At 41.6% G+C, this 15,962-nt stretch overlaps 1 protein-coding gene across 2 annotated transcripts in view; it reads left to right on the forward strand.

Annotated features, from left to right (window-relative positions):
- The first annotated feature begins 244 nt into the window (after positions 1–244).
- Positions 245–15,962, forward strand: part of LOC135519723 (signal transducer and activator of transcription 1-alpha/beta-like) — a 31,237-nt gene continuing 15,519 nt past the window's right edge. Inside the window, exons 1-6 of one of the 2 annotated variants that reach the window (XM_064944949.1) lie at positions 245–377; positions 5,628–5,755; positions 11,271–11,415; positions 13,397–13,492; positions 13,833–13,922; positions 14,107–14,185. In XM_064944949.1, the coding sequence (XP_064801021.1) occupies positions 5,628–5,755; positions 11,271–11,415; positions 13,397–13,492; positions 13,833–13,922; positions 14,107–14,185 (538 nt within the window). In that variant the 5' untranslated portion in view covers positions 245–377. Of the gene's footprint in view, positions 378–5,627; positions 5,756–6,665; positions 7,149–11,270; positions 11,416–13,396; positions 13,493–13,832; positions 13,923–14,106; positions 14,186–15,962 lie in introns of those variants that run through there. The other variant, XM_064944950.1, reaches the window with a different exon arrangement.

Raw genomic sequence — 15,962 nt, forward strand, 5'->3', positions numbered from 1 at the left:
TGTTGAACATTCCATTGCAGTACAGGATGAACGACCCCAAAAATATGTGACATTACTTTCAATGCCTTTTTTTCAATAATATGTAAGGTTTCTATTTACGGTCTGAATGAGTTACGTTTTTAAATGTAAGTTTCTGATTTCATGCGGATGAGGGAGGTTGCCCGATAGAAAGAACAGCGCCAAAACGCGCACTGGACTTTGATTGGTTCTCTACTGAATTTATGCAAAAGCTTAGCTGCGATAGGCTATACAGAATTAAAAAGCCTAGCTAAATGTTCACATGTATTCTGAAGCAAAGGGCTGGGGATGTTAGTGGAGGAACCTTTTCCCATCTTTCTTGACTTCACCTTTTTGTACCGTTTTCAACGTTAATCAAGGTAGGTACAGCTTACTGTACCTGGTATTTACTGTAATCAATACATAGCAGGTCAAATACGCCCCAAAAAGCAATTGGGCATTGCAGGGAATTTTGTGGATATATTATTGAAACGGTCAAATATTGTACATATTTCAAATGATTGTCACAAAATAGATTGTCTGTTCACAGAATTTGGTTTGTAAGGAAAAATATAATTTCTGCCATTTTCTTCTGTTTTTTTTTTAAATAATTTAATTTGAAAATTGTATTAGGTTTCATTGGCAGCTACTGACACACATTTTTGCATAGCGTTACTTGTGCGGATTCATTTGACTAAAGTGATTAGGCCACCTAATAATTGCATACTGAATCAATGCATGTGCAATAACTACAAGTGTGGTAAAATAGATTACCATGTTTGTAATCGTGTTTTCATTTTATTTTTGTCTTGCAATGCTGTTTTCAGAATGTATTTGCTTGAATCATCATAATCCTATAAAGACACTTCAGTTGATCTTGCAATGCTTCAAAGATGCAGGTTTAGAAAAATCACACACCCCATAACCATAGCTGTTGACTGAATATAATTCGCTTCAATCAATCAGCATGTGATAGTGGTTGTATATTCTTCATTTGGAACAGGAAACCAATTAGAAATATATCTTGATAAGAGACACATGATACTCAATGGTTCAATGCGTAATCTAATCTATTGATGAAAAAACAACTGTTCATCAGTACAGGAAAGGCTGCAGTATTGTCCCTGTGCATCACTTGTAACCAGTGATGGAAAAAGTATCCAATTGTCATACTTGAGTAAAAGTTAAGACACCTTAATAGAAAATGACTCAAGTGAAAGTCACACAGTAAAATACTGCTTTGAGTAAAAGTCTAAAAGTATTTGGTTTTAGATTAATCAAAAGTAAAAGTAGAAATCATTTCACATTCCTTCACATTCCAAACTCTTTGGGAATGCAAAACTCTGCGTACCCCCTCTAGCGCCAGGGTCAGCACACTCTCAAATGTTGTTTTTTTGCCATCATTGTAAGCCTGCCACACACACACACACTACATGGTACATTTATTAAACATAAGAATGAATGTGAATTTTGTCACAACCCTGCTCGTAGGAAGTGACATAGAGCTCTTATGGGACCAGGGAACAAATAATATTATAATAATAATCAATAATTTTGCTCTTTATATAACCATCTTAGATATAAAACCTTATTTGTTCATCGAAAATGGTGAATAACTTACCGCAGGTTAACGAGAAGTGTGTGATTGAAAGGATGCACATAACTCTACAATGTTGGGTTGTATTGGAGAGTCTGTCTTAAATCATTTTCCACACACAGTCTGTGCCTGTATTTAGTTTTCATGCTATTGAGGGCCGAGAATCCTCTCGAACATACAGTTGAAGTCAGAAGTTTACATACACTTAGGTTGGAGTCATTAAAACTAATTTTTCAACCACTCCACAAATTTCTTGTTAACAAACTATAGTTTTGGCAAGTCAGTTAGGACATCTACTTTGTGCATGACACAAGTCATTTTCCCAACAATTGTTTACACACAGATTTCTTCACTTATAATGCACTGTATCACAATTAAAGTGGGTCAGCAGTTTACATACACTAAGTTGACTGTGCCTTTAAATAGCTTGGAAAATTCCAGAAAATGATTTCATGGCTTTAGAAGCATCTGATAGGCTAAATTACATAATTTGAGTCAATTGTTGGTGTACTTGTGGATGTATTTGAAGGCCGACCTTCAAACTCAGTGCCTCTTTGTGTGACATCATGGGAAACTCTAAATAAATCAGCCAAGACCTCAGAAAAAAAATTGTAGACCTCTACAAGTCTAGTTCATCCTTGGGAGCAATTTCCAAACGCCTGAAGGTACCACGTTCATCTGTACAAACAATGTTACGGAAGTATAAACACCATGGGACCACACAGCCATCATACCACTCAGGAAGGAGACGCGTTCTGTCTCCAAGAGATGAACGTACTTTGGTGAGAAATCAATCCCAGAACAACAGCAAAGGACCTTGTGAAGATACTGGAGGAAACAGGTACAAAAGTATCTATATCCACAGTAAAACAAGTCCTATATCGACATAACCTGAAAGGCCCCTCCGCAAGGAAGAAGCCACTGGTCCAAAACCGCCATAAAAAAGCCAGACTACAACTTTTGCAACTGGACATTGGGACAAATATTGTACTTTTTGGAGCAGTATCCTCTGGTCCGATGAAACAAAAATAGAACTGTTTGGCCATAATGACTTGTTTTACGTTTGGATGAAAAAGAGGGAGGCTTGGAAGCTGAAGAACACCATCCCAACCGTGAAGCACGGGGGTAGCAGCATCATGTTTTGAGGGTGCTTTGGTGCAGGAGGGACTGGTGCACTTCACAAAATAGATGGCTTCATGAGGAGGAAAATCATGTGGATATATTAAAACATCGCAAGACATCAGTCAGGAAGTTAAAGCTTGGTCGCAAATGGGTCTTCCAAATGGACAATGACTCCAAGCATACTTCCAAAGTTGTGGCAAAATGGCTTAAGGACAACAAAGTCAAGGTATTGGAGTTGCCATCACAAAGCCCTGACCTCAATTCCATAGAAAATTTGTGGGCAGAACTGAAAAAGCATGTGCGAGCAAGTAGGCCGACAAACCTGACTCAGTTACACCAGCTTTGTCAGGAGGAATGGGCCAAAATTCACCCAATTTATTGTGGCAAGCTTGTGGAAGGCTACCCGAAACGTTTGACCCAAGTTAAACAATTTAAAGGCAATGCTACCAAATACTAATTGAGTGTATGTAAACTTCTGACCCGCTGGGAATGTGATGAAAGAAATAATAATATAAATAAATCATTCCCTCTACTATTATTCTGACATTTCACATTCTTAAAATAAAGTGGTGATCCTAACTGACCTAAGACAGGGAATTTTTACTAGGATTAAATGTCAGGAATTGTGGAAAAACTGTATGTATTTGGCTGAGGTGTATGTAAACTTCCTACTTCATCTGTAGGTACGTGGTTGCAAAGGGCATCAGTGTCTTAACAGCGTGATTTGCCAAGGCAAGAAACTCTGAGCGCAGCCCTATCCAGAAATCTGGCAGTGGCCTCTGATTAAATTACATTTTCACAGAACCACTTGTTGTAATTTTGATGAGTCTCTCTTGTTCAGATATTGTTGAGTGGACTGGAGGCAGGGCATGAAAGGGATAATGAATCCAGTTGTTGTGTGTCGTCCGTTTTGGGAAAGTACCTACGTAATTGTGCACACAGTTCACTCAGGTTCTTCACTAAATCACATTTGACATTGCCCGTAAGCTTGAGTTCATTTACACACAAATAAAATCATACAATGATGGAAAGACCTGTGTGTTGTCCTTGTTAATGCAGACAGAAAAGAGCTCCAACTTCTTAATCATAGCCTCAATTTTGTCCCGAACACTGAATATAGTCCAGGAGAGTCTCTGTAATCCTGGATTCAGATAATTTAGGCTAGAAAAAACATCACCCAGTTAGGCCAGTCGTGTGAGAAACTGGTCATCATGCAAGCGGTCAGACAAGTGAAAATTATGGTCAGTAAAGAAAACTTAAATCTCGTCTCTCAATTCAAAAACCGGCGTCAATACTTTGCCCCTTGATAACCAGCGCACTTCTGTATGTTGTAAAAGCGTTACATGGTCGCTGCCCATATCATTGCATAATGCAGAAAATACACGAGAGTTCAGGGGCCTTGCTTTAACAAAGTTAACCATTTTCACTATTGTGTTCAAAATGTCTTTCAAGCTGCCAGGCATTCCTTCAGCAGCAAGAGCCCCTCGGTGGATGCTGCAGTGTACCCAAGTGGCGTCGGGAGCAACCGTTACCACTCCACCATGTCTCCCTGTCATGGCTTTTGCACCATCAGTACAGATACCAACACATCTTGACCACCAATGTCCATTTGATGTCACAAAGATGTCTAGTACTTTAGATATATCTCTCATGTTGTTCTGGTTTCCAGTGGTTTGCAGAAGAGGATGTCCTCCTTAATTGACCCCCCATAAACGTAACGGACATATACCAGGAGCTGTGCCAGGCCAGCCACTTCTGTTGACCCATCCAGCTATAACGCATATAATTCACTGGCTTGTATGTGAAGCAGGAATTGTTTCAAAACATATCCTGCCATGTCCCTAATGCGTTCTGAAACAGTGTTGTTTGATGAAGGCATTGTTTGTATAGTTCTTTGGGCCTTTTCCCCCAGCATTGTCCCAGCCATATCCGCGGCAGCAGGAAGAATTAAGTCTTCCACAATAGTATGGGGCTTGCCTGTTCTATCCACTCGAGAGCTCACCATATAAGATGCCCCTTTTATTAATGGTATCTGTTGCTTTTATACATGTCTTACTACTCAAAAGTCATCTTTATTCTTGCTCAAAAAACTCCAGTGGCTTATTTTTCAAATTGTCATGTTTCGTTCCTAAATGTCTGCGCAAGAGTGAAGGTTTCTGGCGAGAGAGTAAAGGTTAATATGATTGGATGTTAAATATTTCACTAGGCTACCTGTATTTGACATTGTTGTTATTTCGCTGACACTAGATGGTTGAATTTTATTTATGGCAGTAAAACGAGGCTACTTAGGCAAGAGAGAAAAAATTCAACCAAATGTATAGCCCCGTTGGAAAATATAAATTTACAGTTTGAAAATGTGAATAATAAAAAAAATATATATATATATATATGTTTATTTGGCGTATCCCAAACGGCATTGTGTTTACCCCAGTCTGGGAATACCTGCCTTATGTTACGCAAACCAGACAGCCCACATTTTTATTGATTTTTTTTATTTATTTGGAGTAAAAAGTAAAAGTTGTCAAAAATATAAATAGTAGGGTAAAGTACAGATACCCCCCAAAACGACTTAAGTAGTACTTTAAAGTATTTTTTATTTAAGTACTTTACACCACGGCTTAAGTTGTGACACTGTAGGAAAGTGAAATGCACTTCAATTGAATTCCAGTCTAGCTACTTTTAAAGCTTGTTTAAACTATATCCCTTCACCGAGTTACACAGAACGCAGTAAAAAGATAATGGAAAACAGTTCAGCCATTATCACATTAGGCAACATTGGTGTTACCCAGCAGTACTATAGAGCAGCTGACTATTCCTCAATCCTTCAAAAACTAAAGAAGCTAACTGTATGTGCCTATGGAATGGTACAGGGGGAAACAATGATTGCCATGTCTCTGTACCTGGTTCTTAGATGGCCCAGTGGTTCCAGTTGCAGAAATTAGACTCCAAGTACCTGGAGCAGTTGGACCAGCTGTATGATGATACTTTCCCCATGGAGATCCGCCAGTACCTCAGTGCGTGGATTGAGAGCCATGACTGGTGAGTGAGCAGCAGTGGCTGACTAGGTCTGTCATTTACACAGTCAGTATGTGTAGATGTGTTCAAAGGCTGTGTACTGTTCTCATAATTTAAGGTGCTGCTGTTTGATAATCTAGGGAAGGGAGGGCAACTGGCTTCCAGTGGATCAATCCCCCCCCCAAGAAAATATGTAAACTTACTGTTGAGAGTTAGAATAGTATAAAATGCCCAAGGTGCAATTTCAAAATGTGTTTGTGTAAAAGCAGATTCTCTTGTTATTTCTGTCACTGACAGTCATTCAATTAGCCCATGTTAGCAACAATTCTTTAGTCTAGCAGCCAGCTAATTTACCAATCTATCTAAACTTGTCACTCTCACATCATATTAAAAACTGCAATAACTTCTCTCCAGCCTATGGCAAAATATGTAGAACGTAACGAGTGCGCTGAGAGACGGTAAGCAAGTACAGGGAGCGAGTGTTTTAATAAGTAAAAAAAAAAAAAAGCAGCACACCGACATGAAACAGAGTCAATAACACCTGAGGAAAGAACCAAGGGGAGAGACAGCTATAGGGAAGATAATCAAGGAGGTGATGGAGTCCAGGTGAGTGTCATGAGGCGCTGGTGCGCTTGCCGATGGTAACAGGTGTGCGGGATAATCAGCAGCCTGATAACCTTGAGGTCAGAGTGAGTATACGTGACATAGAATTGCAGGAAATGCATGGGTAGACGAAAGCCTGCGCCAACTACCGTAATAAGAAAACTGAAAGTAAAAGTAAGAGCTGTATCAAGGTTGACACTTTCGTTGTTGTTGATGTGCAGTTTGTCAAACTCTTCACCTTCTAAGACACTGTGTGTTATGTTCTGTTAATTACTGATGTCCCCTTTAAGGATGGAGCACCCTTTGTCATGCGCAGTGTTGTTCTGTTATTCTGGTACTAACTCGTTTGAGTAAATGTGAAGCTCCAGTTCAATTACTTGTATTCAGAGTCTTTCTTATTATATAAATAAGTACTACGTGTTAAGACACTACAATGGCGACGAGGATGATTACCTGCAGTGTGCATCACGAATACAGATGGAGCTCGTAGGAAGAGAGGAAGATTTTGACCCTGTAGCACAACAGCTAGCAAGCAGTGAAGACGAGGGAAGAGCTGACGAGAACGAGGCGGCAGATCAAAGACCCGTGGAGCCGGAAGTAAAGAGTATGGCAAGCATCGGGAAAGTAGATGTGTTTGATGACACGCAATTAAAACTGGGCAACTTACATTGAACGACTGGAACAGTACTTCATTGCAAACGACACTGCTGATAACAAGAGAGTACCAGCGTTGTTGAGTTTAATTGGCCCAAAAAGTACAGTTTGCTAAGAGATCTGACTGCCCCTTTGAAGCCCTCAAATAAAACATTCACAGGTGATTTTGCAATATCTCCACAATCTCTATCACCTAAACCACTCCTCATCGCGGAACGTTTTCGTTTCCACAAGAGAGATCAGAATTGGGGGGAAAGAGTTGAAGAAACTCAGAACATTGCCAGTTTGGAGAGAACCTAAATGACACATTAAGGGATACATTTGTTTGAAACATGAACACATTCAAAAACGTTTGCTCACAGAATCAAATCTCGCGGTTGAAATTGCTGCGGCTATGGAAATCGCGACTAAAGATGCATTTGAGTTGCAAAGTAAAAGATGTACTGACCTGTCACATTTCCCTGCACAAGTTTTCACGCAGCCGACAGCCCCCCCCCCCCCCCCCAGCCGGAAAATGCAACAGGTGTGACAGATGGTCACAGAGCAGAGGACTGCCGTTTCAAAGACGACATTTGTCACAAATGCAGTAGAAGGGGGGGCACATTCAAAGAGCATGCAAAGCAAAATTCAGTCACAAAAGGAAAACTGAGAAAATTAAAGGGTCTGTGAATGCACTAGCAGAGAACAGTGGCAGTGATTCAGATTAACGATTAATTGGTACAATGGAGTTAAACACAGTGACTCCCAGCAGTAGCATAATATGGGTGACACCAGATATCGAAGGCAAACCCCTCAAAATGGAGCTGGACACAGGATCTGCAGTGTCTATAATTTCCACTACCGTCCACAATGAGCACTTTAAGGCTATGTTGCTGAAGATCTACTCAGGAGAGAGATTGAGCCCAATGGGGGCGTTGCAGGTCAGAGTGCGTTATGGGGGGCAAACACAGCAGTTACAGCTGTATGTGGTGCCTGGAACTGGCCCCCCATTATTTGTCAGGGAATGACCTTCAAAAATAAAGCTGAACTGGTGTGACTTGAAAATGCTCCACATGTTCCAGTCCAAAGAGAAAGGCACAGACCAAATGCTGGAACACTTGCGGAAGAAATACAACACAGTTTTCAGTGATCAGATGGGAACAGTAAAAGGCTTCACAGCAAAACTTGTACTAAGAGATGACGCAACCCAAATTCTGCAAAGCCAGATCTGTTCCATTCTCCCTGAGACCAAAGGTGGAAGCGGAAATCGATCGATCGCTTGCAGGATACAGGGATCCTGACAAGTGGACAGAAGCGAATGGGCCACACCCATAGTTCCTATTGTGAAGAAAGACGGGTCTGTTAGAATGTGTGGAGACTTCAAGGTATCTGTGAATTCAATGTTGCATGTGGACCAATACCCCCTACCACATCTGGATGACATCTTTGCTGCACTAGCTGGTGGGAAACACTTCAGTAAAATCGATCTGAAATAGGCTTACCTGCAGCTACCGGTTGAAGAGAGCTCCAAAACAGTACCTGACAATAAACACACACAAAGGTCTATACAGGTATAACCGCCTGGTTTTTGTCATTGCATCAGCACCAGCCATTTGGCAATGAACTATTGACCAGATTTTGCAAGGAATCCCAGGAACCCAGTGTATCCTGGATGACATGATCATAACAGGACACACCGACAAAGAGCACCTGGCTAACCTGGAAGAAGTCCTGAAAAGACTGAAAGAGTATGGTCTACAGGTAAACTTACAGAAGTGTGAGTTCTTCAAAGACAAGATTGTCTTCTGTAGACATGAAATTGACTGCAATGGATTGCACAAAACACAGGACAAAATCGAGGCAGTGGTACAGGCACCACGACCACAAAATATCACAGAAGTGAGATCTTTCACGGGATTGATCAATTACTACAGAAGATTCCTCCCAAACCTTTCAGCAGTACTCCAGCCTCTAAATCAGCTCCTGGAAAAGAATAGGACATGGCGGTGGACAGAGCAGTGTGAAAATGCATTTCTGGGGGCAAAACGGCTCATAACATCTGAACAGGTCCTGATGCATTACGACCCTGAAATGCTAGTGAAGTTGGCTCGTGATGCGTCCCCTTATGGATTAGGGGCAGTCCTTTCACACACACTGAACGATAGGTCAGAGAGGCCAGTTGCATTTGCGTCACGAACATTAAATGATGCAGAGAAAAACTACTCACAAATCGACAAAGAAGCACTGGCACTAGTGTGGGGCGTCAATAAATTCCACGCATACCTATATGGCAAGCGTTTCACACTGGTTACGGATCACCAGCCGTTGCTTTCCACTTTCAGTCCAAAGAAAGACATTCCGACAATGACAGCAGCCAGGTTACAGCGATATGCCCTGTTCCTTGCCAGTCATATGTATGACATTGAGTTTAAGCCGTCATCCCTCCACACAAATGCAGATGGATTATCTAGACTGCCGTGTACAAGAGAAAGACAAAGGAGGGTGGATGCAGTGGACATGTTCCATACCGCTCAGCTCGAGGCACTACCGGTCACAAGCACAGTTATCAAACAGGAGACAAGGAAAGATGTGACCTTGTCAAAAGTGTACACCTACACCATGTCAGGATGGCCAGCTAATGGCAGAAAGGAGCTGACTCCGTATTTCCAGTGGAGAAACAAAATCACAACGTACCAAGGATGTTTGTTGTGGGGAATGAGAGTCATGATACCCCAGAAATGCCAACATCTAGTATTGCAGCAACTACATGAAGGTCATGTTGGAATTGTCAAAATGAAGCTGCTCGCAAGGAGCCACTTCTGGTGGCCAGGTCTGGATCAACAGATAGAAAACATGGTGAAGAACTGTAGCAGATGTTTGGAAACCCTTCACATGCCTACTCCTGTCCCAGTCCACAGAGCCATGGCAGAGAATTCATGTGGACTACGCTGGTCCCTTTGAAAAGCACATGTTTCTGGTTATAGTTGATGCCCATTCCAAATGGCCAGAGGTGTTTTGCACCGACTCCTCCACCTCAGCTCAGACGATAGTGTGTCTCAGATCAACTTTTGCACGCTTCGGTTTGCCGCTGCAGCTGGTAAGTGACAACGCGCAAGCTTTTGTAAGTGACGAGTTTACAAGATTCATGTCAGTAAATGGAATCAAACACTCAACCTCAGCTCCGTACCACCCTGCCACCAATGGGCTGGCGGAACGCTTTGTGCAAACCCTAAAGCAAGGACTCTGTGCAGCAAAACGAGACGAAGGGACTTTGCAAACAAAACTGGCCAAGTTCCTGGCCTCCTACCGAAACAAATGCCTGTGTGGCTCCCACATGCCACGACAAATAAAAAAGCCCAGCCGCACTAAATGGGATATGATGTTAAAAGCCCAGCCGCACTGATGTTCGGGAGGCCTCTCCGCACACAGCTGGACATCATGAAGCCAAACAGGCGTAATGAAGTGCTGAACAAACAAGCCAAGATGCTTTCCGGTGGCCGGGAGCGCCATCTCCAAACAAGACAGGAAGTGATGGTGCGAGACTACAGAAGAGCAGGGCAATGGACAAGAGGGAACGTACACACACACAAACGGGACCCAGAACTTACCAGGTTCAAGTGAGCCCAGACATAATGTGGCAGCGTCACATTATCCAAATGCATTCTACGGAAAACAGCACAACAATCGAGAGAGAACAGGCACAGAGAGATCTTGAGAATGACACACAGGGAACTGTAGAGGACGGTGGGGCAGTAAAGAGACCCCAGGCTGAAAGAAGGGACTGTGTTGACAAAGGTGCTGCTATAGCAGAAGCTATAATGGAACAAGCACACACTGAGGATGTTCAGGAGCCTCCAGACAATCCGAGGCGCTACCCAGAACGAAGGCACCGCCCACCAGACAGACTAGACTTATAAACAAACAAACAAACAAAAATGAACTGTTCAAGTTCAAATTAAAAGATGCAAAATAACTACAAGTTCTGGGAAATGTTTCAGTTGTGGTTTGGTAAAAGTAACTCTGATTGTATAAGAGAAGGAATATTATGTTCTGTTAATTACTGATGTCCCCTTTAAGGATGGAGCACCCTTGGTCATGCGCAGTGTTGTTCTATGTTATTCTGGTACTAACTCGTTTGAGTAAATGTGAAGCTCCAGTTCAATTACTTGTTTTCAGAGTCTTTCTTATTATATAAGTACTAAGTGTTAAGACACTACACTGTGTTTCCGTGGTCTGGTTGCTATCATTTTAAATGATAACAATAGATTTCAAAATCCCGCCCCTTTTGGTTGACGCCCTGCAGGGACACGGTGGCAACCAGCGTTTCCCTGGCGATCGTCCGTTTCCATGACCTCTTGGGCCAGTTGGACAACCAGTACAGCCGCTTCGCCCTGGAGAACAACTTCCTGTTGCAACACAATGTACGCAAGATTAAACGCAAACTGCAGGTAAGGCCAGGGTGGAATGTGGATTGAGGATTGACATTAATTTACAAGGTATAAACACTCAGGCATTGGCACTCAGGCATTGAGCATTAATCCATATAGCTGGTGCTTTGATTCTAAGAGTGCTGGTCTGGAGATGCTGTTTTATTGTCAGATCAGGGCCAATCAGGATCGAGGGTATCAACAATGTTTCAAGCTGATGTAATGACACAAATTACACTACATGACCAAAAGTTTGTGGACACCTGCTCGTCGAACATCTCATTCAAAAATCATGGGCATTAATATGGAGTTGGTCCCCCCTTTGCTGCAATAACGTCCACTTTTCTGGGAAGGCTTTCCACTAGATGTTGGAACATTGCTGCGGGGACTTGCTTCCATTCAGCCACGAGCATTAGTGAGGTCGGGCATTGATATTGGGCAATTAGGCCTGGCTTGCAGTCGGCCGTCCAATTTATCTCATGTGTTCAATATAGTTGAGGTCAGGGCTCTGTGCAAGCCTGTCAAGTTCTTCCACACCGATCTCGACAAACCATTTCTGTATGGGCCTCGCTTTGTGCACAGGGGCATTTTCATGCTGAAATAGGAAAGGGTCTTCCCCAAACTGTTGCCACAATGTTGGAACATTGTGATCTATAATGTCATTGTATGCTGTGGTGTTAAGATTTGTGTTAAGATTTCCCTTCACTGGAACTAAAGGGCCTAGCCCGAACTATAATAAACAGCCCAGGACCATAATTCATCCACCAAACTTTACAGTTGGCACTATGCATTAGGGCAGGTAGCGTTCTCTTTGCATCCACCAAACCCAGATTTGTCCGTCGGACTGCCAGATGGTGAAGCATGATTCATCACTCCAGAGAACGCGTTTCCACTGCTCCAGAGTCCAATGGCGGCGAGCCATACACCACTCCAGCCGACAATTGGCATTGCGCATGGTGATCTTAGGCTAGTGTGTGGCTGCTCGGCCATGGAAACCCCTTACATGATGTGCCCGACGAACAGTTCTTGTGCTTCCAGAGGCAGTTTGGAATTTGGTAGTAAGTGTTGCAACCGAGGACATATGATTTTATGCACTACTCACTTCAACACTCGGCAGTCCCGTTCTGTGAGCTTGTGTGGCCTACCACTTTGTGGCTGAGCCGTTGTTGCTCCGAGATGTTTCCACTTCACAATAACAGCACTTACAGTTGACCAGGACAGACATTTGACGAACTGACTTGTTGAAAAGGTGGCATCCTATGAAAGTCACTGAGCTCTTCAGTAAAGCCATTCTACTGCCAATGTTTAACTATGGAGATTGCATGGCTGTGTGCTCGATTTTATACACCTGTCAGCAACGAGTGTGGCTGAAATAGCTGAATTCACTAATTTGAAGGTGTCCACATACACAAAAGTATCTTGAGGTTCTTTAAGCTAATCATTAACCATTGTACTGTTTGAGTTTTCAAACAGGATACTGGCTATCCAGTCCTTTGTTACATAAGCCTTTGATTTAGCAAACGTAAAGCCGTTGTACGTTTTTGGGCGAACCAACCATATTCACATAGAAATGTGAGGTATAGATATGTCATTCTCATTGAAAGCAAGTCTTAAGAAGTGGTAGAGCTGTTCTATGTGCACTCTTTCTATGCTTCTCATGTATAAGTTTAGTTTTAGCTTCTTTTACTTTCGGATTTGTATCCCAGCCTCAAACAGCTGAAAATACAATATTTTTAGTTATTGAAAAGATATTTCACATGCTGAAATTAGAATTTTAGCAACCAGGAAAAAATGGCACAATTTCTGCATATTGCACCTATAATGTTTTATCTGGTTTGGTTTGCAGGTTATTTATAATCAGGATAGCAGTGATATTTCCTTTTTATAAATTACATTTCCAAGAGCTAGCAACTAGCAAGTATGTGAAAAAGAACAATGGTCCTGGAACAGAACCTTGAGGAACACCCATTTGACTTTTAAAGTTGATTAACTGTCTTCCTAGGACCACTTTCAGGAGGACCCTTTGCAAATGGCCATGACTATATGTAAATGTCTGAAAGAGGAGAAGAAAATCCTGGCCTGTGCCTTAAAAAAAGAGGTGAGACACTGATCTTGCCTTTTTCATACTGCCTTGTGGAAATATATATATATATATATATATATATATAATATAAATATATATATATATATATATGCTGCAAAGAGATTTGCTGAAAATTCCGTTCATGACTAAATTGTATGTATATATATGTATATATATATATATATATATATATATATATATATATATATATATATATATATATATATATATATATATATATATGTGTATATGTATATATATATATATATTAAAAGTGTTAAACAGCCTCTTCAATCATTGCTGCAACAGAAGTAGCATGAAAGAAGACCATATTGTCTGTAACTGTTTTTGTCAGGAAAACGTTCAGTCCACACAAAACAATGTGGTGTTGGAGAAACAGAAAGAGTTGGACAACAATGTCAAAGACCTGAGGAACCAAGTACAGGTGCGCTCATTTGGCCATTACCATGTGATATTGGTTGTGTTTTTTTTGTCATGCAGACGACTACAGCATTTTCTATATGAAAATAGCCAGTTGAACAGTCTGAAAGAGTAGGACAGAAAATGTTATTCACAAACATCATCGATGTCCATGAAAAACCAATAGTGTGACTTCTGCCCTCCTTCAGGATGTAGAGCGGGAAATTAAGTCACTGGAGGACCTACAGGATGAACATGACTTTAAGAAGAAGACCCTGCAGAGCCGAGGTACTGTGTGAGTTATAGCCTCTGAGCCTGAGCCTGGTCCTAGTCTATTTCAACAGCCTGGGACAGGGACACGAGACTAGACTGGTTCTAGATCTATTGCATACGTCAGGGTTGGTCCTAGATCTATTGCTATATGTCAGGGTTGGTCCTAGATCTTTTGCTATATGTCTAATGCTATATGTCAGGGTTCCCCAACTGGCGGCCCATGGGTGGTTTTATTTGGTCCCCCAAGTTATATTGAGCCCCCCAAAAATATATAGTGCTTTCTGAATTTTTTGTTACGTTACAGCCTTATTCTCAAATTGATTAAATCATTTTTGCTTTGTCATACTAATGACAGAGCAAAAATAGGTCTTTAGAAAATGTATTACAAATAAAAATGGAAATATTACATTTACGTAAGTATTCAGACCCTTTAATTCAGTACTTTGTTGAAGCACCTTTAGCAGCGATTACAGCCTCAAGTCTTCTTGGGTACATTATTTTCTGCAGATCCTCTCAAGCTCTGTCAGGTTTAATGGGGAGCGTCACTGCACAGCTATTTTCAGAACTCTCCAGAGATGTTCGATTGGGTTCTGGCTGGGCCACTCAAGGACATTCAGAGACTTGCCCTGAAGCCACTCCTGCATTGTCTTGGCCGTGTGCTTAGAATCATTGTCAGCATCATCCCCACAGCATGATGCTGCCACCACCATGCTTCACTGTAGGAATGGTGCCAGGTTTCCTCCAGATGAGATGTTTGGCATTCAGGCCAAAGAGTTCAATCGTGGTTTCATCAGACCAGAGAATCTTGTTTCTCATGGTCTGAGAGTCTAAGTGCCTTTTGGCAATCTCCAAACGGGCTGTAATGTGCCTCTTACTGTGGAGTGGCTTCCGTCTGGCCACTCTACCATAAAGACCAGATTGGTGGAGTGCTTTAGAGATGGTTGTCCTTCTGGAAGTTTCTCCCATCTCCACAGAGGAACTCTTGTGCTCTGTCAGAGTGACCATCTGGTTCTTGGTCACCACCCTAACCAAGGTCCTTCTCCCCCGATTGCTCAGGTTGGCCGGGCAGCCAACTCTAGGAAGAGTCTTTGTGGTTCTAAACTTCTTCCATTTAAGAATAATGTTCTTTGGGGGCCTTCAAATGCAGACATTTTCTGGTACCCTTCCCCAAATCGGTGCCTCGACACAATCCTGTCTCGGAGCTCTACGGACAATTCCTACGACCTCATGGCTTGGATTTTGCTCTGACATGCACTGTCAACTGTGGGAACTTGTATAGACATGTACAATTTACCACAGGTGGACTTCAATCAAGTTGTCGAAACATCTCAAGGATGATCAATGTTAACAGGATGCACCTGAGCTCAGATTTCGAGTCTCATATGGTCTGAATACTTGTGTAAATAAGATACTACTGTTTATTATTTTTAATACTTTGGCTAAAATCTCTATACTCTTCGCTTTGTCATTATGGGCTATTGTGTGTAGATATCAGAGGAATTTTATTTATTTTTATCCATTTTAGAATAAGGTTGTAAAAGAAAAAAATGTGGAAAATGTCAAGGGGTCTGAATACTTTCCGAAGGCACTTATATATATTATTTACTGAATAAAAAAAATATTGGACATGAAAGACTGTAAAAACACCAGGATATCCGCTCCAAGTGATTTTGGAAATCTTTTCCCAAATATTCCTATGCATAATAGAGAAACACGTGATCGTATACAAATTGTTTTAGTCTAATATTATATCTGTTTGGGCTTCTTTTGGTCATCATCTAGTTGATGATCT

Source organism: Oncorhynchus masou, chromosome 29 (genome assembly GCF_036934945.1).
Source record: "Oncorhynchus masou masou isolate Uvic2021 chromosome 29, UVic_Omas_1.1, whole genome shotgun sequence".
Taxonomy (NCBI): Eukaryota; Metazoa; Chordata; class Actinopteri; order Salmoniformes; family Salmonidae; genus Oncorhynchus; species Oncorhynchus masou.